This window comes from Xiphophorus maculatus, chromosome 7 (genome assembly GCF_002775205.1).
Source record: "Xiphophorus maculatus strain JP 163 A chromosome 7, X_maculatus-5.0-male, whole genome shotgun sequence".
In the NCBI taxonomy this organism is placed as follows: Eukaryota; Metazoa; Chordata; class Actinopteri; order Cyprinodontiformes; family Poeciliidae; genus Xiphophorus; species Xiphophorus maculatus.
In genome coordinates, this window is record NC_036449.1 from 27,195,412 (window position 1) to 27,220,443 (window position 25,032).

Sequence of the window (25,032 nt, forward strand, 5' to 3'; positions counted from 1 at the left end):
CCAGCAAATTGACAGTTGCAGTGTGAAAATATCTTATTGTTTTCACATTGATCCTCCCACTGCTCTCCCCAAGGACACACTGAGTTAAAAACAGGATCAACCCATTTCTACAGTGAGAATCTTTAAATATCAGAGAAAAGGTATAAGTAAACTTTTTATTAATCAGAGCTGATTTTTAGAGCATAAATCATCTGTAAAAATGCTTCTGATTAACAATAATTACCTGAACTCTGGTGATGTACAGTGTCTGTATTTTCCACAGCCAGGCATCAGAGCAACAAAATTACCCAGTCAACAAAATGAGATTTTTATTTCCTTGGTTTAAACAAATTGTAGTCTAGAAACTTTCTTTCCTGTTTGATCACATCTAATAAATAATGTTTCAGTGAGATCCTGCAGAGTTGATCTCAGGTCAGGGTTTGGTAAACATCAGTGTGTGTGGGTGTGTTGGACCTGCTGATCCGGTTTCTGGCATTTTTTTATTTTCATTTCCAGAGAACTCACTGTGAATCAAACCAGAAACTCACCTGAGGGGAAAAATGTGTTTTGTAGAAACAAGAGTCATCAAACTGATCTCCTAAACTTTAACTGATTTATCTGTTAACATTCACCCTGTATGACTTTAGGAAACATGATATTGTTTCATATTCAGTGGATTTAATGTTTTTCAATGTCCAAGAAATATTATATTTGTTTGTTTCTATTCTGATCATTTATGGTTTGTTCATTATTATTGGTCTATAATGCCTTACCATATAGTTTAATTAATTTAGTTTTACTTATTTCTTGTCTTCTGTTCTCTGTAGATTCTGGTTAGACTCTCTTTTCTTTAGCTTTTTACTTTTCTCTCAGTATTTTAGCTCCTTGGTTTTCATTTCTCTGGTTTCTTCCATTGTGGTCGTCTCAGTTACATGTCCTGTTCTTATGTCATCGTTATAAGTTTCTTTGATTTTATTATTATTACCTTTCAATAACATCTTGTCCTCCTACAAGCCTTCACTTATTACATATAATTTTATCAGTTAAAAGAGTGGATCATAATTAATTTTTGTTTAAAATTCACTCATCCTTTATTTTTGGCAGGTAGACTAATTCCCATTACTGTCAGGTGGATGATTATTGTATAGTTAAATTTAACTGGTATATTTGCTACATGAGATTCCACTCTAAACTACAGCAGTGACTTGAGACCAAACCACGGCAAAAATGGTTTTGCAAATATCTTTGTCCATCATCCCACTTAGGAAGAAATGTATAGCTGGAAGCAAAATGCACCTAAAAGAAATTCTCTTTAGTTCAGTTCAAATAAGTAAATCTATACAGCACCAACATATGTGTTACATATATATTTTCTCTACTTGATCTCACCATCATTTAATCTGTCATTCTTGTCCAGACTTGGTTTGCTTACATTCCACCAGCTGCTATGATCCAACCCGGAACAATGAAAACTGGTTTTAGTGGGAGATCTTTGATCAACAGCAGAGTGAGTTTTCAGTTTGCTTTCAGTTTGTCCAGAGAAACTATTTTGGAAAGTTATAAAGAAATCATTTAGCAAAGACTTGGTGATTTTATATTGAGGAAGATGGAGCTTTTTGCTGTGTTTCTGTTCCTCCTTTGTGGTAAGATACTTTTTCTCTCTCAAAGCTCAAGTTTATTCAGTCGATCTTTATTTATTTATTTTTTCCCCTTATTTGCTGCCAGTAAAATAATTACTAGGTACAATTAAGCCCTCAGCAATGTTTTAAAATATTGCTCTTGGTCATAAAAAATTTTGATTTTCAAGTTTATTGTCAAGTCATTTTCAGAATCAGTATAAAATATATGGGAAATAAAGAGTTTCTTTACAGTAACTACATCATCCAGAGACAAATGGCATCACTGCAGCATCATGTCCTTGCAGAAGCTTAAGAACAAATAGTGTCAAAATAAAATTTAAACCTTTACTATAACAAGTTCTGGTACGGTCAATTACACACAAGAGATTATGCACTGCCTCCCAGTGAGCTGAAAGTAGCCGTTCACAGTAAAAACAGGAAACTGTTTAATGGATAATTCTACCTCAGAGAGGCACAAATGTAACTTTTTTGGTGTTTTTCTTTCCCCTCATTAGTAGATACAGCAGTGCAGGCTAGCTGTGGTCACAGTTTCCTTTTATTATGATTACAACACTGGATTAGGATTACAGGAGCAGCATTAGATTGGTTCTGCTCACATTTTGTTGTTAAGCAGATGATTACCAGATTTATCTGCTCTAGACATGGACTGATATTTCTTCTATTCTTCCTGCTGAGACAGATAGCTAAACTTAACCAGTATTAACTAGATCTGACCTTGAGAAAATAGTTTGTGCCTTAATTACAACCTGATTTAATTATTATAATGCACTTTATGGCTACTTTCACCCAGCAGGTTTTGGTTCTCAATTCAGATTTTTTTTTTTTTTTTGCCTGGCCATTCATTCGACTATTTAAACCCAACTGCAATGAGACTTTGGTGTAAATGGTTTACATTCCCAAAGCGACCCGATTGTACAGAAGAAGAAAGTCTATGGAAGTAATAATGGATGGAGCCATTTAAGGCTCAGTGTTAAAGTTTATTCAGTAAAGAGAGCTGACAGTATCATCTCAACATCATGACAAAGGGAAGCTAATAAACATAATGTATAACTAATAGTAAAGACATTTTGTGGAGCATCAACTGCAATATCTGTAGGGAACTGTAGTCAGAGCCAGGAGGGGTTTGATTCTGATTTAATTCGCTCCAGTGTCACAACCTTCTTACATAATTATAAAATAATAAGCATAATTTTCATCTGATGTTTACATTCTGGCTTTTTCTGCTACAGAATAATAATGCATGTCTCACATCAATGACATAAAAGTCATATAAAATGCAACATGTTTAGATGTCAGATACTTTGAAAATAATCGGATATGCATCTGATTTACATGTAAAAGTGGCTGAGGTTGCATTTTTCAGGTGTTAAAAGATTGAAAAAATTTATCTTTCATGCCTGCAGCTTGTTCAGATTGTTAAAGCTCAGCGTTTAACAGGAGCTCATAGGTTTGAACTTATGACTACAGAATATATTTTAAAATCTTCTTATTGACTTATAAATGCCCAAAGAGTTTTATGCATTATTAGACGGAATAACTGGAAATGACATCCAGACCTGAAGCTGTTAATAAACTGCTCTACTTCCTGTGAAGTGGAGGGAAATTATAGTTGACGAAAAGTTTCATTTCAAAGATCTACATGTTGGAGACATGGTAGAGAGAGCTGAGCCAAAAAGCGAAGCTCTCGATTTACCGATCGATCTACATTCCCACCCTCATCTATGGTCATGAGCTTTGGGTCATGACCGAAAGAACGAGATCGCGGATACAAGCGGCCGAAATGGGTTTTCTCCGTAGGGTGGCTGGGCTCTCCCTTAGAGATAGGGTGAGAAGCTCGGTCATCCGGGAGGGACTCAGAGTAGAGCCGCTGCTCCTTCACATCGAGAGGAGCCAGTTGAGGTGGCTCGGGCATCTGGTCAGGATGCCTCCTGGACGCCTCCCTGGTTAGGTGTTCCGAGCGCGTCCCACCAGGAGGAGGCCCCGGGGAAGACCCAGGACACGCTGGAGGGACTATGTCTCTCGGCTGGCCTGGGAACGCCCAGCATTCCCCCGGAAAAGCTGGAAGAAGTGGCCGGGGAGAGGGAAGTCTGGGCCTCCCTTCTGAAGCTGCTACCCCCGCGACCCGACCTCGGATAAGCGGAAGAAGATGGATGGATGGATGGATGGATGGATCTACATGTTGTTAGATGATTCTGTCCTCTCTGACTCTTACATCCTCAGCTATACATAAAATTATTGATATATGAAGAAATGCAGGATTATTGTAAATAATTTAACTTGATGTGTTGAAATTGTGAAAGTGATCATTTTCTGGGTTTTTTGTCTTCATAACACTAAAAAAGTGTTTAGAAAACAAAGAACTGTGACACAATTTGGTCAATAGTAAATTAAATATTCAACAGACTACATGTCTTTGGTTTAAATGTATTTATTTTAACAAACTAATTTAAAAGATGTCCTTTATTTATCTTCCCAGCCTCTCAGGATTCTTTGGCTGTGACAGTGGAGGTTCAGGAGGGAGAACCGTCTGTCGTTCTGCCCTGCCACATCAGCAAGATATTAGAAGAGATTGTTACAGTGAAATGGAGCCGCTTTGATCTCAATCCCAATAACGTCCATCAACGGCGAGAAGCTGACGACCTACATGGACAAAATCAGGTTTTCAGAGGAAGAACTTCAATGATACCTGATGCTCTGGACTCTGGTGACTTCAGCCTCACTCTGAGAGAGCCTCAACTTTTAGACAGCGGCATCTACATCTGCAGCATGACTGAGAATCAAGAGGAAACAGCTCTGTCTGGTGTTCAGCTGCATGTCAAAGGTCAGCTACCTTTCACAACTCCCAATTATTGAAACCAGTTTGTTTCCTGTTTTGTAATGTCTAATAAATAATCTTAGTTAAATATGGTCACTCAGCAACCATTAAGCTGATTTATGGTCAAAGTTTTGGTAAATAATTTTCATGAAATGAGAAACATATCTGAGTAAAAAATATGTTTTACAGAATAGTGATAAAGAGTCATCAAACTGACTTTTGTCTCCTAAAATGTTTTATTTTTCTATAGATTTTTTTTAGTGTTCAATAATTATTCAGTGACAGATATCATGTCCTGATAATCATTCTGTAGTTGGCAGAAAAACTAATTCCTACAGCTGACAGTTTTCATCATCTATTAGTTAAATATCTTATCACTTCCTTACTTGTGGACTCAACATATTTTGCCTGAAATGTATGAGATTCCACTGGTGGATGACAAGGAAACTTATTACATGGAGACATCAGCAGTAAAGATAACTGATGTAAATCACAATTATTTACAGTCCAATTAGGTTCTAGTTGTGATACAAAACAAAGAAAGCAGGCTAATCTAATGAGGTCCAGCTGATGATATCAAGTTCCTGACTTCAGACTCATTTTGAGCAGAACATGAACAAGGTGGAATAAAAATAGAGAGGAATCCTGGTTTTTACCATGTTGGGGAAAAACCCTAAAGCAACACTGTAGACAGGGAGCCCAATCCTATCCAAGGTACCTGTTAGTTTAGCTAGGCTAAGTGTAAAAAGATTTTATAGATTAGATTATAGAGCTGTTCAACATCCAGCTCAGGGCAGCAGAGCCTCTGTGCTGTTCAGTCTCAGTGGCCTTGACCAGCGTATTGAAATCACTTCTTCAGGTTGGCAAAGTGTGTAATCCCCATACTGAAGAATTGTACCAAATGTACTGACTGGAAGGGAAAAAAATAATAGTTTAATCAAAACCAAATAATATGGTTGTTGACTAGCAGGATTAGTCTGAAGCAGTCTTTCTCAGTCCGTTAGGGGAGGGCCACTAGAGGGCGCCGCTAGTGATACTGCATGTAAACGACCGTTTATTTGCCATGACGTGAGATCAAAGTGTGACGCTTACCAAAGAATTGTGTTAAAAATAATAATGGAAAACTGTTCAGACCAAGACACTCAAAATAAAAGAAAAGCTTCAGATACCGGTGGAAACAAAAAAACTCCAGGACTACTTTTCTGATCAGAGGAAGCGGAATCACAGCTGCTGATTGTTGAAGTGTCGTTCACTAGCGATTGGATTCCTTTGAACGGCTCTATGGGGTGAGCGGTTGACCTCAGTTAGTGAGAACTGTTCTATGTTTTTCTGACTTTGCTTGCTTAAGATGCTCTGCTTACACGTCTACAGCTATTGTTATTTTTATTTAATTAGAAATTATTCAATTAATTAATACTACAAATAAGTACAATTGATAGAAATTGATGGATTGTTTTTATATTTAATGGTGCAGAAAAGGATTTTTTGTTTCTGCTAAAGCAACTCAAGTCTATTATTCTTTAATTGTTCTTCATTTACCAATAGCCCTAAATGTTATTGATGCACACAACACGTGATAGTAAAGAACACCTTTTTTGATGTGTCTGACATCATTGGAAAGTTGACACTTTCATAATCTGTAAATAACTCAAAATGCCCAAGTAGACCTGTTTTTGTCGTGGCCAGTCACATTTACCAAACAGCACCACTCTTCTCATTAGGATGAACAAAGAAAACAACAACAGTGAGTCAAGAGTCTAATATTTTCATTTCTGGGTTGCATTATATATTAAGATGTGTCATCATGAGGGCAATTTCAGGTTAGGTGATCCTTGACTGTTAAATGGGTGAAGTGGTCATCTGCCTGAAAAAGTTTGACAAACACTGGTCTAAAGGAATCCAACAAATAATAATCAATTCTAATGATGATATTATCACTCCAATGCTTACAGTAAACTGGGGTGGATGGGAGATTTTTTGTTGGCGATGAAAACAGTTGCATTTCCAAAGGGCTACTGTTAACCTATCTACTGTTCTTCACATAACAATTGATATGCTGAAATTGTGAAAGTGATCCTTTTTCTGAATTTCATTAACTCTGGAGTTTTTCCCTATCCCGTCATAATAACCCTGCAAAAAGTAGTTATGTAGCAAACTGGGAGCGTGTTGGATTATGTAGTTAAATGGTTGACAGAAAAGTGTCTAATATTTAAATGTATTCATTTCAATATGCTGATTTAAAACATTTATTCTCTTTATTTGTCCTTCCAGCCTCTCAGGATTCTTTAGATGTGTCTCTGGATGTTTATCAGGGGGATTCATCTGTTGTTCTGCCCTGCCAGAACAGCCAATCATCAGAAGGGATTCTCACAGTGAAATGGAGTCGCTTTGACCTCAACCCCAACACTGTCCATCTACGGCGAGAAGGAGACGACCTACAAGCTCAAAATGTTCTTTTCAGTGGACGAACATCAATGAGGTCTGATGCTGTAGATGTTGGTGATTTCAGCCTCACTCTGAGAGAACCTCAACTTTTAGACAGCGGTGTCTACATCTGCAGTATTCATCAGGAGACAGAAGAAAAAATGCTGTCAGGCATTCGGCTGAATGTTAAAGGTCAGCTAATTTGATACCCGCACACGCACACAGTATATATCCAAAAGTATTGTGTAATGTGTCATTGGTTCATAACCAATAATTGAATCAGTGACGTGCGGTCAGGGGAGGCAGATGAGGCAGAGTCTCACCTGTCATCATGGAAGAATAATATAATGATAAGATAAATTATATTGCTCTTTTCACCCTGTGTTTTGTACTATAAAGTATTTATTTTTCATTTAGCTTAACCAATTTTGATGATTTTTTCTTCAAAATCGCTGAATTTTCCCATTTTCCCATTGAAAAGCCGGTGAGGCAGCAGCGAGCTGAGCCTCACCAGAGATTGTGCAACCTCTAGCTAACTGCACTGGCTGCCATTCTATGGGAGGATGTTCCTCCTGTCTGTACGTCGCCAATAAAATGGCTAAAAAACATTTAATATATGAACTGATTTTCCATCATTTAGCTTATCTATATAATATATCGTGTTTGTCACCAACTGTGTGTGTAACGTGATTCGTGTGCTGAGGAGCGATCATAGAAAGAACAGATTCGAGGTGAGGCAGGCAGTTCTCCTGCCTCATGGCAGGGGGCGCTCATGATCCCAGACATTGGGCCTCAGCTTCTGCAGCGTAAGAGACAGCGAGCTAGTGATACAGTAAGTGGTGTCAAACTCCAGTCCTCAAGGGCCGGTGTCCTGCAACTTTTAGATGTGCCTCTGCTGCATCACACCTGAATGGAATAATTAGGTCATTAAGGCTCTGGAGAACTGATCTACACAAGGAGGAGGTCATTAAGCCATTTCATTCCAGTATTTTGTACCTGTGGCACATCTAAAAACTGCAGAACACCGGCCCTTGAGGACTGGAGTTTGACACCTGTGAAGTAAGGGAAGCTACACGCAGAGTCTAAGTGTAGCTTGGCTGATACAGAGAGAGAAAAAGGTGGTTTGAGTTGTACTTCAACGGGTTTCCCCTTTGCTGTGCAGCAAAGCACTAAATTAATAATATCTATTGAGTTAACAGAATTATTCTACCTTGGCAGCGCGGCTATGGATGGCATGTGAAAGTATAGTCGTTTTGCCCTTCAATGTTGTCCACATGCTCAAAATTTCCGTATGTAAACAATAACATGCAGGGGGTCTTATGATTTTGATTAAGTCCGTGCCTCATCAGCCATGAACCTCACCGCACGTCACTGAATTGAATTCAGATGTTTCAGTGACTTCCTTGGTTGCAGGTATAAAATCCAGCAAGTAGAAATGCAGGTTACAGCAAACATTAGTGACGGGTCGCTCTGAGTGAATTCTAAATGACATCTTGACAGGATCCAATTCAGGATCAATTCAGTTTATTTCTGGAGCATCAAATCACAACAAATTTTGTCTTTTGTGTTTTTTTACAAAAAAATAATTAAAATTCAGTCATACATAACAATTCATTCTGGAGATCAAACAGTTCTTTAAGTTAGCTAAGGAAACCCAGCAGATTGCATCGAGTTACTGACAGGATGAATCCTGTGGAATAAGTCTGGTCACTATTCTACTGTCAACCTTTAGAAATACTATAGCAAAGCGGAAGAGACAGGGAATGAATGACACACAGCAATATGTACCGATGTTAATGCAACACAAGTCTGGATGCACAATGGACATCCAGACTTGTGCAACTCACCATCATGATTTCTGTAGGATTCTCCACGCTTAATGGTTTATGCTTCAGATTTTTTTATGTCTTCTTAAGATCATGAGCATAAAAGGCTCTACTAGACAACAGTGTGATCGCTCAGCATGAAGCTGGTTGCATTAATCTTGAAGTGATATTAGAGACGTTTGCTCAATGTGTTGAGAATCAGTTTTCACTTTAATTTACACTGATTTGCTGAAGTGTGGACTGCACTTTGACTTGGACCCTGATATCTTAGAAAAAGCAGAAGGTTTGTTGCAATGAAAACTTACCTACTGAACAGCACCCTCACTTTTTACCAGTATTTCTGGATCCTGTTACTACAACATGCTTGCTGCATCTTGAGGTGTAACGCATCATAAATGTATGTCCTACTTTAGTGACTCTATTAAAAAATATTTATTTTTCACATGCAAATTTGAAAGATTCAAATTGCCAGTTAGAATGAAATACATTGTTGTTCAGATGATCCTCGTTATTTTATGAGTGGTCACTTATAAATTTCTTTAATCAGTTAAAGATTTATTAATTTGCAGCTTATTTCTAGCAACTCCTCAAAATTCCCAAATTTATAATTGAAACAAATATAAACTATTGTTAGAAAAACCAATGGTTTGAAAACTTGAATAGAGAGCTAACAATATCTAATTTTCATACAATACTTAAAGCTGAAGTATGTAACTTTTATTTTACAAAAAATGTTTTCTACATATTTGATAAAATATCATGTCATGACAGTATAAGACAGAAAAGATCACGCTCCTCCACCTCCTCCATGCGCTGCTGCCATCTGCAGAAATACACCAGTCAGTCAGAAACAACCAATCAGAGCCAGGAGAAAGTGCTTAGCGCTGTCAATCAAGCTCATGAATGTGCTGCTCACTCTGCTAACAGTGGAGGAACAACTTACCGTTCCAGGAAAACTGTTAAACCATTATTGTCAAAAGCCATGCTAACTAGCCTGAACATTCATGGCAAGCTATGCTATCAAGAGAAAGCTGTAGCATTTCAGAGAGCAAGGGGGAGGGTGTGAGCAGCATGTACATGAGCTTGATTGACAGCGCTAAGACCCTCCAACTGGCTCTGATTGGTTGTTTCTGACTGAGCGGTGCATTTCTGCAGTTAGCACTGGGAACACTGGGAGAAAGCAGAGGAGCTCGAACCTTTCACAGATTATCTGTTTCATAGCAAAATGTCATCACATGGTGACATTTTTAACAAATATGTAAAAAAGCTTTTTTTCAAAAGTTACATATTGCAGCGTTAAATATAATTTTTTGCTCACTACTTTAGTCACACAGCTTATAAAGTCAATTTTTCCAACTCCATTTTAAAGTGATAAATGAAGACAGAATGGCTTTTAAATAATCAGAATGTTTATCTAACATGTTTCAGTTCCCTGATTCAAAATGACTGATTTTCTTTTATTGCCAAATCAATTAAACAAAATAAAACAGGCTCTAACTGTCATCTAATGATGGCAATAAAAAACAACCAACCATTATGAATATTTAACAAAAATATTCACCAAAACATAACATGGATGGTCCCAGCTAATCTATTGGTTCCTTTCAAGTTCTGCATCCAATCAGAACTCAAAATCCCAAATTGACTTCAGTCTGCACCTTGAGGAGAAGAAAAAATGAGACAGAAAACACAAACTGACTGGCAGATATGTAATGGGCCAAGCAACTTGATTTGTATTTGAAGTTAGTTAAAAGATTAGGACTCAACTCAACTTAAATGTCTTGATGATGATTGTTGAACCTGATATGAGACTATCATGCATTTACTTGAGACTTGGATGGAAAAAAATGAGCAATTAGTTCAATCTTCTATATTTTGTGAAGCTTCAAGTAAAACAGGTCACTGATTTTAAATACCTGAAGACAGCTATGGAAATTAGATTTTCTTTGAATTCTGTGCAGATTATTCTTATTTAAAGTCAGGAAAACACATCTTTATCTTGAAACAACTGGAAAGCTTTACTGTCAGTAAGCACACATTGATCATAGGTTATAAGTTACTTACTGAGTGTTTTGCCTGAAAAGCTGATCAGTCAGACAATTAAGATTATTGGCTCTAAACAATTCTTACTCCAATAATTATATGATAAATCCATCCATAAGAAAGCCGTCGGGTTTATAAAGATTTTTTATTTTTTTTACTCAATGGTTCAGTTTTTTCCATCAGGCAAAAGATTTGATATTTTCTGGCCTGAAAAAACTGCTATGAAAAACATTTTCACTTTAGATGTAACTTTTTAAAGAAGGAAACATTGAAATAGTAAATTTTTTTCAGACATGAATACCTTTATGTATGTTTTTGTTTGGGGTTATGTAGTTAGCTGATGTATTGATGCTATTAGTTTTGTACATTTTAGGATTTATTTCTTTGGTCTTTTCAGATGACAGAGAGACATTTTCATGTATCTACATTCATAATCAAAGTCATTTTATTGTCAGTTCATCACATACTAGGCAAACTAAATTAAAGTTATGTTTCTCGCCATCCCCCACTGAAACTAAAAACCCAGATATAACAATAAATATGAGAAAAAAAGTAATAAAAAAGGTTTTCATAACCCATTAAAAATACAATGGATTTTCTAATGGATTATGAAGTATGTTGGAGTTGCATTATAAAATACAACTTATCTATCTTCATAATATTTTGTGTTATGAAGATAGATTAAGAAATCATGACAATCCTCCTCTACCAGGTTCACCTGGTTTTTCCAAGCCAAAATGTCCTGCAAGGTGGACAGTGATGTATCTGACCTTACTCATGTGACCTTTTGTATTTATGTGAGTGGATTGAACTGACTACATAAATATTTACAGAAATGTACTTTGTGTTTTGGATCAACACTTTATAACTAAATTGAATTCTTAAGATGTAACTATTTGGACAAAACATTTTGTTTGTAAAATCTGACAATATATTTAAAATATGATTTTTCTTCTTTTAAACTAAATTACTAAAGGAAACAAAAAGGGGGGAAAAAGACCCAAAAACAAATGTTCTCAGAATAGAAAAATGTCTAACCTCTAACTGGTCTTTGTTTTTCCATAGAGATTTTTCCAACTTGGGCTAGAATTTTCCTGGTTCTGTTGGTTCTACTTCTTGTTTCTGGAGGCCTTTTATTTCATTTCCAACATTATTTAATATCAGGTGAGTTCCTCTTACATCAGTATCAACACTAATGTCTAACATGTGAAGGTTATCCTGCAATAGTCAGCCCCGCCCACTCCTCACTACTTCCCAGGGCTGCCTACTGACCAGTTCTCCGTCTAACAGGTCCGGAAAATCTCTGAGACCTGGGTATTACCCTAAAAGTACTCTATAAGAGATAATCTATTTAAACTGGTGGCGAAAGTGATTCGTCTAGCTCTAACTACCTCCAATCCAGAAGTTATGACCCTTTACAGTTAAGAAACAATCAGCTGAGTAGCCCTCGCAGCTGCATAATTCCAATAACCACTTCTGTTAACGGTAGCTCACTTTCTAAATCATAACTTGCACTTGGAACCGGCTAGATTATGTTTAGTGACTTAGATGTAAGTCCCAGGGTCATTATTTAATCTCACCAAAGGAAATTATGAAGCCTCCTATTCACTGGAATCATGTACATTAGTTTTACCTTAATTAAAAGAACTGGACAAAGATTAAATGACTCTAGTAATTCCAATGTCCACCAACCTCATTAGAATTTTATAGTATAAATTTATTAAGCAAGCTTAAGCAGGGATATGCGACATACAAATCAATAATCAATCGGATATAATTCAAAAACAGTGTAATAAAATTTACATGTACAATCATACTACCCTGTCTCCTTTCCCTAACTTTAAGTCGCACGTTCTGAAGTGGAATTTCAAGGAGCAGATTCAACTCATACCCAGACGATGGTGGATCTTTTAGCAATAGGAATTTCTAGCATCCTTGGTTGAGGTCTTTGCCTTGTGTGGAAAAATCCTCCTTAGAAAGGAAACAAAGCAGAACGGGTCTGAATCTTTTTGCAAAACCCAGTTCCTCATCCCTGAGGGACCTCTGTCCTTCCTCCAAGTCTTGTTGCAGAGTTTGAAATTGCTGGGTTGAGACGAGACCAACGGTCGAATAAAGAACCAGAGATGGGGCGATGGGACCCAGTCCTTTCTTAGCGGTGTGAAGTCCGAGCTCCCCCGTGGTTCTGAAGTGCGGTCCGTAGCTCAATTTGCTCCTGCAGGTTGTCTCTTCTTCTGCGCCGCCGGACTGGGAACAACTGGTTCCTCTTTTCAGCCCATTTTTATACATTTCTCCACCATGTGTGTGTATGGGGAGGTTTGGTCTACGTGACTTTCTTCACATCTGCTGTGTCTCATGAAAAAGTCCCCACATTTCCCAACCTGTTTTTGCTGACCGTAGGGGAAAGTCCCGTACTTCCCCATTCTCCGTTGCCTCAGCCAAACTCACCGCACCACCCATCCTGTGCGCCCTGGCCATCTGTTCAGAACTGCTTGCGACATTTCCTGTTATCAGGGCTGTACTGCATATTCGTCCTTTCTATAACTCACTTTTATCTATTACAACTCAGTAAACACATTCAATCTGTTGTTAAACCTGTTTGAATTGATTTCATATGATCACAACTTCATATTCATTGACAATAAATCACATCTTTTTTCTTATTGTTAATCCTTAACATAATCATTACATAGTTAAATCATCACAGATCATCAATCAGAGATTCTTTGCAGAAAGTTATGGAGTGATTACTTATACTCATATTATTCAGACTTATTCAACTTAATTAACTTTTAATCAAACCACAAGATTACTTTATTTCTTCCATGCCATTATGCACCTTTTTCTGCGTGTACCTGGAAAGATCTCATACCCTTACGCCAGTTTTCTTGACACATGGTGAGGTTTTCTGAGTTTTCCTGAGACAGACTGTGACCATTTCAGACAATGACCTATGAACTCATACATAAAGGAAGGAAGCATCAGAGTTGTCATGGTTTTAATGTTATCAGTTACAGGTTTGGGCTGGATTCCCTAAAATGTTGAGTTTTCAATGTTTCTATGCTCAGGAACTGAACCCACATGAAGCCAACCCAAAATGTCTTTGTGGGTTAATGACAATAGAAATAATGTACAAGTTTATAATGGAAAGTACTGAAGTATTTTATCAACACATCAATTCACCCATCTTGTGTTTTATGAAGATAAAGTAATCATGGCTTCCCTCCTCCCATCAACATTCCCCAGGTTCACCTGGACTTTTTCAAGCCAAAAGTAACATAATATGTTGCAAAAGTTTTCATTCCCCTTTAGAGATTTTATGCAAAAGAACAACACACAGTACAACATTGTCAAATGAAAAGAAATCAATAATTGTTTTCTAAATTAAAAAACAATAAACTCATGAACAATTTGTCAAATAATGGTATTCAGCACCTTGGAGTCGATATTTTGTACCATCTTTCACTGATATCACATCTGCCTGGTTTTTGGAGATTTATCTCCATGAGCTTCACTGAAATCTTTGTACCAAAGCAAGAAATCAGTCACACTGGATGAACAGAGTCTGTAAGCTGTAATTTATAAGTCTGTGCGACAAAAACCAAGCTGGGTTTAGAACTAAAACTTGAGTTGGTCATTCAGACACATGAATCTGATTTGATCTAAACTGTCACTTTGTAGCTTCAGCTTTAGGTTTAGGGTCGTTCTGCTGGAAAATGGACGTTCACTCCAGTCTCAAGTTCTTCTGAGCCTCTAAAAGATTTTCTTCTAGGGTTGTCCTGAGTTTGGTTCCATCCATCTTCCCATCATCTCTAACCAAACACTGTGTCCATGCTGGGGAAAAGGCTTTCTTCTGTTTTGCTTTCATTTTCCATTTTTCCCCATCCTGTCTGATTTAATCTATCTTTCTTGATTTTAATATAATCCTGCTGTTAAAGGCCAAAACTGACAAATTCAAAATTGGAAATAATTATATATGAAAGATTAAAACGTCAAAATTACACATGAATATTTTTACAGTTTTTTTTATTTCCTCTGCTACGGTATATGATGAAATACTTTAAACTGTTTCTGTTTCTGGCAAAATAAAGCCAGAAACAGAAACAGTGTAAAGTATTTAAAGTTAAAGTTTTAAAGTTAAAGTTACCTGATTGGATAACTTTCACAGCAACTTAGCTGCAGACCAGCAAGTTTTTATAAATCAAAAATATGTGATGATAATCACTCAGCTAGTTATCAGAGTGATTATCATTTGGAAGATTTATGTTGTGCAGCACAAAACTTTCAAATTACATAATAATTACCTAATAATGATTAAAACTTGATGTTAAACGTTTCTAATGGATTGTTCCTTAATCAAAATGTTTAACCCACTCATCCTGTTAAATTCCCAGAACCAGAGTTCTGTCTTTCCTGTTGAATATTCCTGCTGTCTTTTCTCATCCACTAAATACAAATCAAACCCACATTACAGGATGATGACATGAAGTCATTGAAACTTTTCGCTGCTTTGGATCCATCAAATATTTTTCTCTTCTGTTAGTTGGAAACAACAACAATGTAGTTTATCTTTTGGTTAAACGCAGAAAGATTGCAGTGATTTCTCTTTATGAATTAACATGTGGATGATAGTGAGTTTTTTCTTCTGTGTTTCTTTGAAAGTAAGTTTAGATCCCATGGATCCACTGTCAGCATCTGGTCAATAAATCCTGAGTTCCACATTGTGACTGAAGTGTTTTTCTCCTGGAATATCACTGAGGCTCCATTACTGTGAACATCAACATCATCAGTTCTACTGCTGTCAGTGCAGCTCATCTGTTTTGTTTCTCAGTCTACAGGGTGGAGGTGGATTCAGGAGAGGAGTCTGTTCTGCTGCCATTTAAAACTGCAGCCTGTCTGTCTAAAGACGTCACAGTAACATGGAGACACAACACTGGCAGGATGGTCCATGGGTGTTACAGGGAGGTCTTTATGTGTTCTGTGGATTTTGAGAACTGGCCTGTTCAACACTATAAGTATAAAGACAGAACAAAGATTGTGAAAGAAGGTAAATTTGGAGACTACAGTTTGATCCTGAAGAAACCAACAGACAGAGACACAGGAACCTACAGCTGCACCGTTTACGATTACTGGTCAGACAAAATCCTGATCATGAAACAGGTGCTGCTTGATGTCAAAGGTCAGTACAGTAAATATAGATCATATATCAATGATAATATATTTAATAATGGTGTTTGTCCTTATTATGAGTTATTAATATGAAGGTTAGAATGAGGAAATATGTTGCAGGAATATAATATTCAATAATAAAGAAAAAAATTATGTAATAAACAGTAGAAATACTAATTATAATTGACTATGAAGCAAAATGTATTTCCTGGGTTTTATGTAGAACTGTTACATTTTAATCAGTATCAGTATTCATCCTTTCATCCATCTATTGTTCAGACCCACTTATCCATTCAGGATGAAATAGAGGTTTTGGTTCCTATCACCATTGACTGAGACTGGTGTTCAGTCCAGACTGGTCACCAGTTCATCATAGGACAGGTGGACCAGTATAATCCGTGTAAAATAAATATTAAATTACTGAAATTTAATGTTTCAGTTTAGTTTTTCAATTGCAGGATTAAACTAGTAAATGTAGTTGTGTCTATGATTTTATTACAGTATCAACTTATTGTAAAAACAGTCAGAAACTTCTCTTTAATTATATTCTAACTTTCTTCTCTTCTCCATCCAGCTGGACCTGACTCTCTCATCATAGCCATAGACTTTGGTTCAGGATTCAGTGGCTACGCCTTCAATGTTAAACCCAGAGAGGAAGGAGGTGAGACCCAGATAAAGAGATGGAGTAATGGACTTGGACTAGACACCCCAAAGACTCCAACCTGCATCCTGTTTGATGAACATGGAGAATTTATGAAGTTTGGTTATGAAGCTAAAACAGCATTTAATAATATGAGAGGAGAAGAAACTAAGAAACATTATTTTTTTGAAGACTTCAAGTGGAATGTCCTTAACATGGTAAGTAAAAATAAATAACTACAGATAAATGTTCTTTTTTCTTGGATCCTATCATGTTTTCTATGAACACACCAGTTTTCTCATTTTGATACTGAGTCACTATATGAATTATCTGAGATATTTTAAACCTGAACTCTTCTCCTTTCACAGTTTTTCACCTGCTGTAGGTCTTAACACTGGGTCTCTATAATTATAATAATATCTCTTTCATTTCCAGTTGTAGTCTAAAAGCTTTTTTTTTTGTTTTTTTTTTGTTTTTTCTACTGGTGGCCTTTATTCATCAGTAATCTGACAGTAAGGGGGGAAAGACAAGCAGCAAAGGTAGAGAGGACTCAAACTCATTATGTCTGATAGTTTCTGAACTTTTGCACAACAGCATTTCAGAAAAAGCAGAACTTTACCTAGTGTCTCATTTATAAAACAAATCCACAGGAATCATAATAAATGTGTATGTACGCCCAAAATTCAAAAATATTCTATGTCAAAAAAAGCCTGATTTCTAAAAACATTTGCATGCACACCAGAAAGCAATTTCCCCCTTTTAAATCACACCTGCACTTCTTTTCATGCAAAATTCCTCCTCAATGCAAATGACCTCATGAATAATGAGGTGTAATTAAATGCATCACCTGATTCAGACGATTGTGTGAAAATCTGTTCCTCCTGTCGGGGCGTCACTGCAGCCAGAGAGGCGGATCCGACCATTTTCACGGCACTTCTGGTCGATTTCTCAGTGAAACAACTCGTATAATCATGTTAAACTTGTAACTTTCACTTTTATTGGCAGCTGCTCTTAAAGAACAACAATAACAAAATTGTTAAATAAATAAACTAGGTTTTTGTGGAGGTCTTCTTACACAGTTGTGTGTTTTTTCTAATCGCCAAGAGAATCAGTCTTTTTCCAACTTTTGTCACTTAAGCCTGACAAATAAGTCAGTCACCAAGAAAGGTTTTCCAACACATTGTGTGTATTTATAATATTTCATTGCTAATATAAGGGGAGGGAAGCTGGCTGATAGCAGGGCACAAAGATTAGACTTCCTGAATAAATGAGAGAGTAGGCTTTCTGGAAAATCCAATTCAAATGAAAAATATGACAGATTACTGGAGAAAATACATTTCTAGTTGCTCATTTTTGGTCCACACATAACAATGATTGAGAATTTGGAAACATTTGCTCTTTATTTATCAAGGTTAAGGGGGGATCCAAATATTTCAGCTCTCTTCCCATAGTTACCTTTCAATAAAGTCTTGGAAAGAGAAATATTAAGAATATTTTTAAAATGTAATTTATTAACTGTTAGAGAACCTAAATAAACAAGAACAGCACAGCAAACCTACAGAACTAAAGCGAACACACAAAGAACTCAAATGTAATTTCTGCTGGTGGGCAGCAGAAAAAGAAAAAGAATACACACACACCTATATATATATATATATATATATATATATATATATATATATATATATATATATATATATATATATATATATATGTCTTTAAATAAATTAAATTAAAATTGAACCATAAAGCCATCTGCAACAAATGAAATTAAATAAACACAGAATCCATCTCTGATTTGTTTGTCTAACAGTAAAATCTGTTATTTCATATTTAAATCAAACAGAGAAACCTAAACAGAAAAATAATTGCTATTCAGCACATTAAAGAAATAAGTTTCTGCTTGGACTAACAGTAGTTCACCATCAGTAGATTTGATAAACTAACCTGGGTTTGAATATAAACTAACAGACTGAACCTGTTCACAGAGATACTGGAGGCAGAGAACCTTCACAGACAACAATAACTGGATGTTGACCCTGGAGGTTTTTACTGAAGTTCTGAGATTCCTGAAGGACGATGCTCTGAAAACCATCAGATCTCAACCAGAAGGTGGAAAGTTCACTGCATCTGAATTCACCTGGGTGCTGACTGTTCCTGACATCTTAAAGGATTCCACTAAAGAGCTCATAATAAAATCTGCAGCTCTGGTAACATCATGTTTTTAAAGTCAACATCAGCTCTGAAATGTTCAGCAGAATCAGACATTTGGTTTCTCCTCCAGGCTGGTCTTGTAACAGACGACACTAAAAGCAAAGTGATGGTTGTTTTGGAGTCAGAAGCAGCTTTGACCTGGTGTTTGAAGCTTCAACCTGATGGTTTCATCACACAGAACCACAGCAGAGACTCACAGGATCAACCTGCAGGAGCAGCAGAACCTGATACCAGCTGTAACGGTACTGTGTGGATCTATAACATCTGGCAAACAAGCATTTAACATCTAGCAGGTTTTGGTCTGTAGTAAAGGACAAATGTAATATATGAATGGATTCTTTAGGTGGTTTGTTGGACTCATTGTTTGGAATCAAGTCATGTAAAAGTATTTATTACATTTTTGTTCCTAAATGTTTCACCACATCTTTAAAACCAACCTGAGAAATTCTAATTTCCTCCTCAATCTAATAACTGATTGTTTCAATCTTGACCCAGAATCTGGGAATAAATCCTTTAAATCACTGAGGGGGAATTTTGCTTCACTCTTTATTGCTGAGAGTTTTCCAGTATTAGTTCATATTTGAGGCGATGTCTCAGCATCTTAAACAGATTTTTAACCAATCAGGGCCAGACTTCCTGGTTTCCTTCAGCTTTTCATCAGACCTCTTGTGGACCGGGCCTTCATGAAACTAGTTTCTGGTCTTAAACTTTCCCATGAAGGTCAGTTTTACCAAGTCTGTCTCTTTTTCTCATTGTTGAATTATCAGCCACTTTTGGTTTTCCAAAAACCAGAATGAAGGTCACAGGAGTTTGGGTTTTTTCGGCTGTGGCTCCTAAACTTTGACCTTTGTACATCTGCTGTCGTTTAAGTTATACAAATAAATTTGACATTGACATGAACTCTGACCTTGACTGAGGCAGTGAGGCCTGCAGACCTTTAGATATTTCTGGTTTCTTCTTCTTCTTTGAGTCGTTGATGTTGGAGTCATTTTGGTTGGTCAGTTTCTCCTGTGAAGGTTCATCACTGTTCACTGTTTTCTCTATTTATGGATCATAACTTTCACTTTGTTCACTGAGGCTCTACCACCTTAGAAATGACTTTCTAACTTTATTTAATTTCACTGTGGAGTCAAAAGAGTATTTTTGAATTTGAACTTCTAGACTGATCTCAATGACTTGGTTTCTCATTTGTTCTTTACTTTATTTAGAATAAACTATGACATCGCCTACTTCATGTTGTTAGGCAGGTTCTGTTTACCTGAATTCTTGATTCTGATGGTTTAACAGTAATCAGATCTGGGTTTAGTACTGAAATTGAATTTAAAAATGTGGCTGAATGGTTAATTAGAATTTAGTCTCAAACATGATGCTGGAAAAAAGTTAGAAAACTGATGATTTGATCAGAAAACCAAAAGAAACAGGAAACAACAGTTAAGTTTAAGTTTTCTACACAAACTCATAGATGTTCTCTCATTGATATCATTTAAAATAACAATCTGGTGTGTTTTAAATAACATAACCAGATTGTTTTTAACAACGTAGTTAAATAACACCAGGTTGTTAAATACCCAATAAAATGTTTAAATATTTTATTGGTTTGTTAAAATACTTTTAAGGCTTTTTAATTCTCAATGTGTTCATGTAAAACCAGCAGAGCTGTTGTTTCAGATAATCTATCATTATAATTAAACATGACTGTAAACCGATCAGAATAATTGATACATCATTAAAGGAGAGCCAGACTATCTTTAATGTGATCATGATCGCTTGATTTTCAGGTTTTCTAAAGATTTTAGTTTTCATGACATTTTCTTTCTGCTTCACTATTTGACCATTTTCAGATAAATTTGTCTTTACTTCTTAACTCTGGCCATCAGAAAAAGCCCCTGAACTTAAAATGTACATCAGTGATCATCAATAACTTTGTGATAAAAATAATATAGAAAATCGTTTGATAGACAGAAACTATTTTATCTCCAAAGAGTCTTTAGCTGAAAACTTGGCATCTAGAAGACGATCAGGATGATGGATCATTCAAGACTAAAGACTTTCAGATTCTGTTAATCTGCTGAGGACAAAAAGTAAAATCTTCTTCTAAAAGTCAGAAAAATAAATGATCAAGACTGTTAAAATAAAAAGTTGTATTTCTCAGAGGGAAAATGGCAAGAAATTGCCTTCAGAAACATTTGCACAATATTGTATGTTAGCTCTAAAGTACCTGAACACAGACACAAAAAAGAGACAAGAGTCAGAACTTAAGTTTTACCTGCAGGGAGAGAACACAGTTGAAACCCAGTTACAGATTTCGGCCTATGCTCTGAAGCTTCAATTGAGTCTCATCCTGCTTTTATTAGAATTAGGAACACCCTAGTTACATGGCAGTGTGCAGCCCTGAAGGGAAGGGGAGCAAAAAACCAGCTGCACACTCATATGAATACAACTCATTTATAGTCTTCAAAAGCAGGTTTCATAGGATAAGACTATCGGTTTGCAGTTCCTCTGGGTCATGGACGCTGCTGGGTCGTCTCTTTCATGGTCCTTTTCACTCCTCAGGCCGCTTCCAGAGTTTCTGCAAACACTTCAAAAATACTCAAAGCACTTCAAAACACTCAAGGCAAACCATTAAAATGTAAATACAATGGTAAATAAAAGGATGTTAATATAAAATAAAGGTAAAGCAAAAAAATGATAATAAAATATAAAATTCTTCCAACAATTGTATATTTTTAATTTCATATTTAAATATTTATTTCTATTTGCTCTTTATGAATGTAATATCATAACAAAAGAAATAACCTTTTTGTGAATCCATCAATTTAAAGATTTAAGGTGTTAAAATTTAACCACAGGATGAAACATTAATCTTTTAACCATCAATCTGGATTTAAGTCCTTCCAGTTTTATTTTCTAGCTGCAGCAGCATCCAGCTCTATCTTCTCCTCCTCCAGCTGCTCTAACTTCTATCTGCAGCTCTGCAGAGCTAAATCCTTCCTCCTGCTTGGAGGAAAACCTCACTGTCAACTCTCAGGTTTCTAAGTTTAAGGAAATAAATAAACATTCGCATTGTTTTGTTTCAGTTATTTAGAAAGAAAAAAACCCAGAAAATCTTAATTGCTTCAAGTATCCCATAATGAAACTCAATTTAGCCATAGACTGTTAAATTATATTTTACCTAAACACCAGTGGATCTGTGACATAATGATGCAAATAATTCAGAATCCTCATATGAAGTAATTAATAACCAGACAAAATAAAATTATCTATAAAAATATTTAACTACATACAAAAAGATTAAATAAATTACAACATTATTTAAAAATGAATTTCAGTAAATCAGCTATAAAGTAAAAAAAAAAAAATTACATAGATTAATTACACACAGACTGATGTTTTTTGTTTATTTTTCCCCTCCAGGGCCTTTTGTGGGCTCTAGTGTCCTTTATATGAAAGTATTCTGACAGGAAAGGGGGGGAAGACATGTGGCAAATATCACCGGGTCCGGGAATCGAACCTGTGACGGCCGCGTCGAGGACTCAAGGCGTGGGTCACACTATCCCCTACGCCACCACAGCACGCCCCAGACTGATGTTTCAAAACTTATTTGTGTAAATGAATTGTATTAAAATATTTAGGATTATGATATCAAATCAGACCTTTAAAAAACATTTTTAATATAAAACCTTTGCTTAATGAAAAGTCTATTTAATATCTAACTTAGGGTTTTTATTTTCAAAAGGGTCTTTTAATATGAAAACATTGTATTATCAGAACTCATAATCTGATTAAATATGATGGCATAATTTAACCCTTTCATGCATCAATTATGAGCCTTTGTGTCAGAATTTTTGCCATTTCCATTTTTTATTTTTAAAGTAGGAAAAAAAGTTTGTAAAAAAACAAAAAAAAGTTTCTTTTTTTTAGGTGATCAATTGTAATTTTCTCCAAATACAGTTATTTGAAAAATGCATCAGTCGTATTGTTCTTCAGAGGTTATCTGATGTCACAATATTTTTCAAGAGTCGTCTACAGGCGAAGGAGGAACCGGGTCGGTTCTCATGCTTTTATGTCTGTCGGCCATATTGGATTTAACAAAAATAATTTCTTGCATTTGCAGCTGATGGCCAGTAGATGATAGTGTATTTTATGATGCTTTAGTGTCCACTTCAGTGGTCTGTGTGCATTTATAACATAAAAATCCACAAGAAGCACAAGAAAATGGCTTTTTGATAACTGTCCACCGTAGTGACCACTATGCATAAAAGGGTTAAAGTTTCTTTGTCAGCAACTTTAATATTTTTTTTAAATATTTTAAAGTTGATGCAGGCTTCATGTGGATGCATAAATTTTACACCTCAGGCCCATTAATATGAGAGTGACATCACTTCCTCTAACATTGAATCCACACACTTTCTACATCTTTTGTACTCAGATTTCTGTTAAAGTCTCTCTTTCCATTTTATTATTTTCTTATCTTTCTATGATCGGTCTGAGGATCTGCTTTAACTCTGGATCATCACTGATCTGGAAAATTCTTCTCCAGAGATTTACAGCATCACCATGGCAACAGAGATGGAGGATAAATTAACCAAAACCTGAATCTACCTGTAAAAACATTGATCATTGATCACAGAGCAACTCAGTGAGTTTCTGTGTTTCTACAGATCCAGCAGGAAGTCAGGAGGCCGTACAGTTTACTGTGGAACCAGAAGAAACCAAAGTTCTGCTGGAGACCCAAAGAGACGGGAAACGGTACCTTGTTGTCGACTGTGGAGGTAAAAGTTACTCACCGTTATTTAAATGTTTAGTGAGAGACGAGTTTTAAAACTATTTGTGTTCACAATAAACTTATTGAAGTGATGTTGTGTTGCTCTGTGGATCAGCTGGTTTCCCTGCTGCCTTGCAGCAAGAAGGTTCTGGGTTTGAATCCCAGTCTGGGGTCTTTCTGCATGGAGTTTCCATGTTCCCCCTGTAAATGTCTGGTTTCTCTCTGGGTACTCCGACTTCCTCCCACAGTCCAGAACCATGACTGTTAGGTTAACTGGTCTCTGTAAATCATCTTTATATGTGAGTGTGTTTGTCTGTCCTGTGTGTCTCTGTGTTGTCCTCTGATGGTGACCTGTCCAAGAGAGACCTGTCTCTCGCCCAGTGATTACTGGGGAAATAGGCACCAACACCCTGACAACTGTGCAGGGATAATTGGGTTATATAGTGGATGAATGAAGTCATTTTTTGTATTTTTTATTAAATGTGAATTAGAATGTTCAGTAAGTTGTTCTGAGATTTATCATTTAATCTGATTTATTCTCTTTCCGTTTGTCAACAGCTTACAGTCACTTCACTGTTCATGAAGTCCTGGAAGGAGGAGCCATGAAGAAGCTGCACAATGACTCTAGGTACTATCTGGGAGGAAGAAATGTGGATGAAAAATTCAAACAGTTCCTGAGAGAAATTTTCTCCTATGAAGTCTGGAGGGAATATGAGGAAAAATTCCCCAAAGAGGTTCAGAAGATGATGTATGATTTTACTCGCCTCAAACATTTAGGTGAAGATATTCAAATCAGTTGCCCAGGTAACCTGGTCATGTTGGCTCAGAAAAAGAAAGAGATTAAAACGTTCTTTGATTCAGTGGAAGGAGCTTCCTGGGATGATGGATCTATCAGAATCTCCCGAGAAAAACTCAAATCTTTCTATGATAAGAGTCTGCAGGGAATCACCGGGAAACTCAGAGAAATATTAAACAAAGATTTCAACATTGGTTATATTGTGTTAGTGGGAGGATTTGCTGAGAGCCAGATTCTACATCAGAACATCACTGATCAGTTTGGACCTCAGTATAAAGTCCTGTGTCCTCTTAGACCTCAGGAAGCGATCCTGAAAGGAGCCGTAGAGTTGGGGAGAAACCCAAAGTTGGTGGAGTCTTAGAGAAAACATCCAGCTTGGTTCAAATGTTTATCATGAGATTTAATTCTCTTTTTTTGTTCTGAATAATCCAGACAATGTGCATAGTTTGTTTTCTGTATGTTTGTTTGTTTTTCTGTTTGGGGGGGGGGGGGGGGGGGGGGGGTGGTCTGTTTGTTTTACTAGTTGATATAATTGTAAAACGTTTTCCATGGTCCATCTTTTTCTGTTTAGAACCAGAAACCAATAAATCAGTCTTGAATTTGTAAACTGAATTAAAAATAAAAGTTATTTTTTATTTAACCTGGTTTTTCTGCCTCCCTTCTGTTTGTTGTGGTTTTTATTCTGTTTTTGGAGCCGTTTGGTTTTTGGTTTAAAAAGTTAGTT

At 36.4% G+C, this 25,032-nt stretch overlaps 1 protein-coding gene across 2 annotated transcripts; it reads left to right on the top strand.

Annotated features, from left to right (window-relative positions):
• Positions 1-1,468: 1,468 nt before the first annotated feature.
• LOC111609326 (heat shock 70 kDa protein 12B-like) lies at positions 1,469-24,766 on the top strand. 2 transcript variants are annotated; one of them, XM_023337157.1, is made up of 10 exons: positions 1,469-1,622; positions 4,096-4,440; positions 6,706-7,050; positions 11,793-11,891; positions 15,556-15,903; positions 16,468-16,751; positions 18,522-18,743; positions 18,818-18,989; positions 23,409-23,519; positions 24,071-24,766. In XM_023337157.1, the coding sequence occupies exons 1-10, from the start codon at positions 1,586-1,588 to the stop codon at positions 24,667-24,669; spliced, it is 2,562 nt and encodes an 853-aa protein (XP_023192925.1). In that variant the 5' UTR covers positions 1,469-1,585; the 3' UTR covers positions 24,670-24,766. The 2 variants fall into 2 exon arrangements, with proteins under 2 accessions (XP_023192925.1, XP_023192926.1); XM_023337158.1 differs by lacking the exon at positions 11,793-11,891.
• Positions 24,767-25,032: the final 266 nt, after the last annotated feature.

Excerpts from the sequence above, each read along its gene's own strand:
- LOC111609326 (XM_023337157.1), top strand. The coding sequence starts at position 1,586 with ATGGAGCTTTTTGCTGTGTTTCTGTTCCTCCTTTGTG. Across the intron at positions 4,441-6,705 it reads TGTTCAGCTGCATGTCAAAG|CCTCTCAGGATTCTTTAGAT; the intron begins GTCAGCTACCTT and ends TTGTCCTTCCAG. Across the intron at positions 11,892-15,555 it reads CCAACATTATTTAATATCAG|TCTACAGGGTGGAGGTGGAT; the intron begins GTGAGTTCCTCT and ends TTTGTTTCTCAG.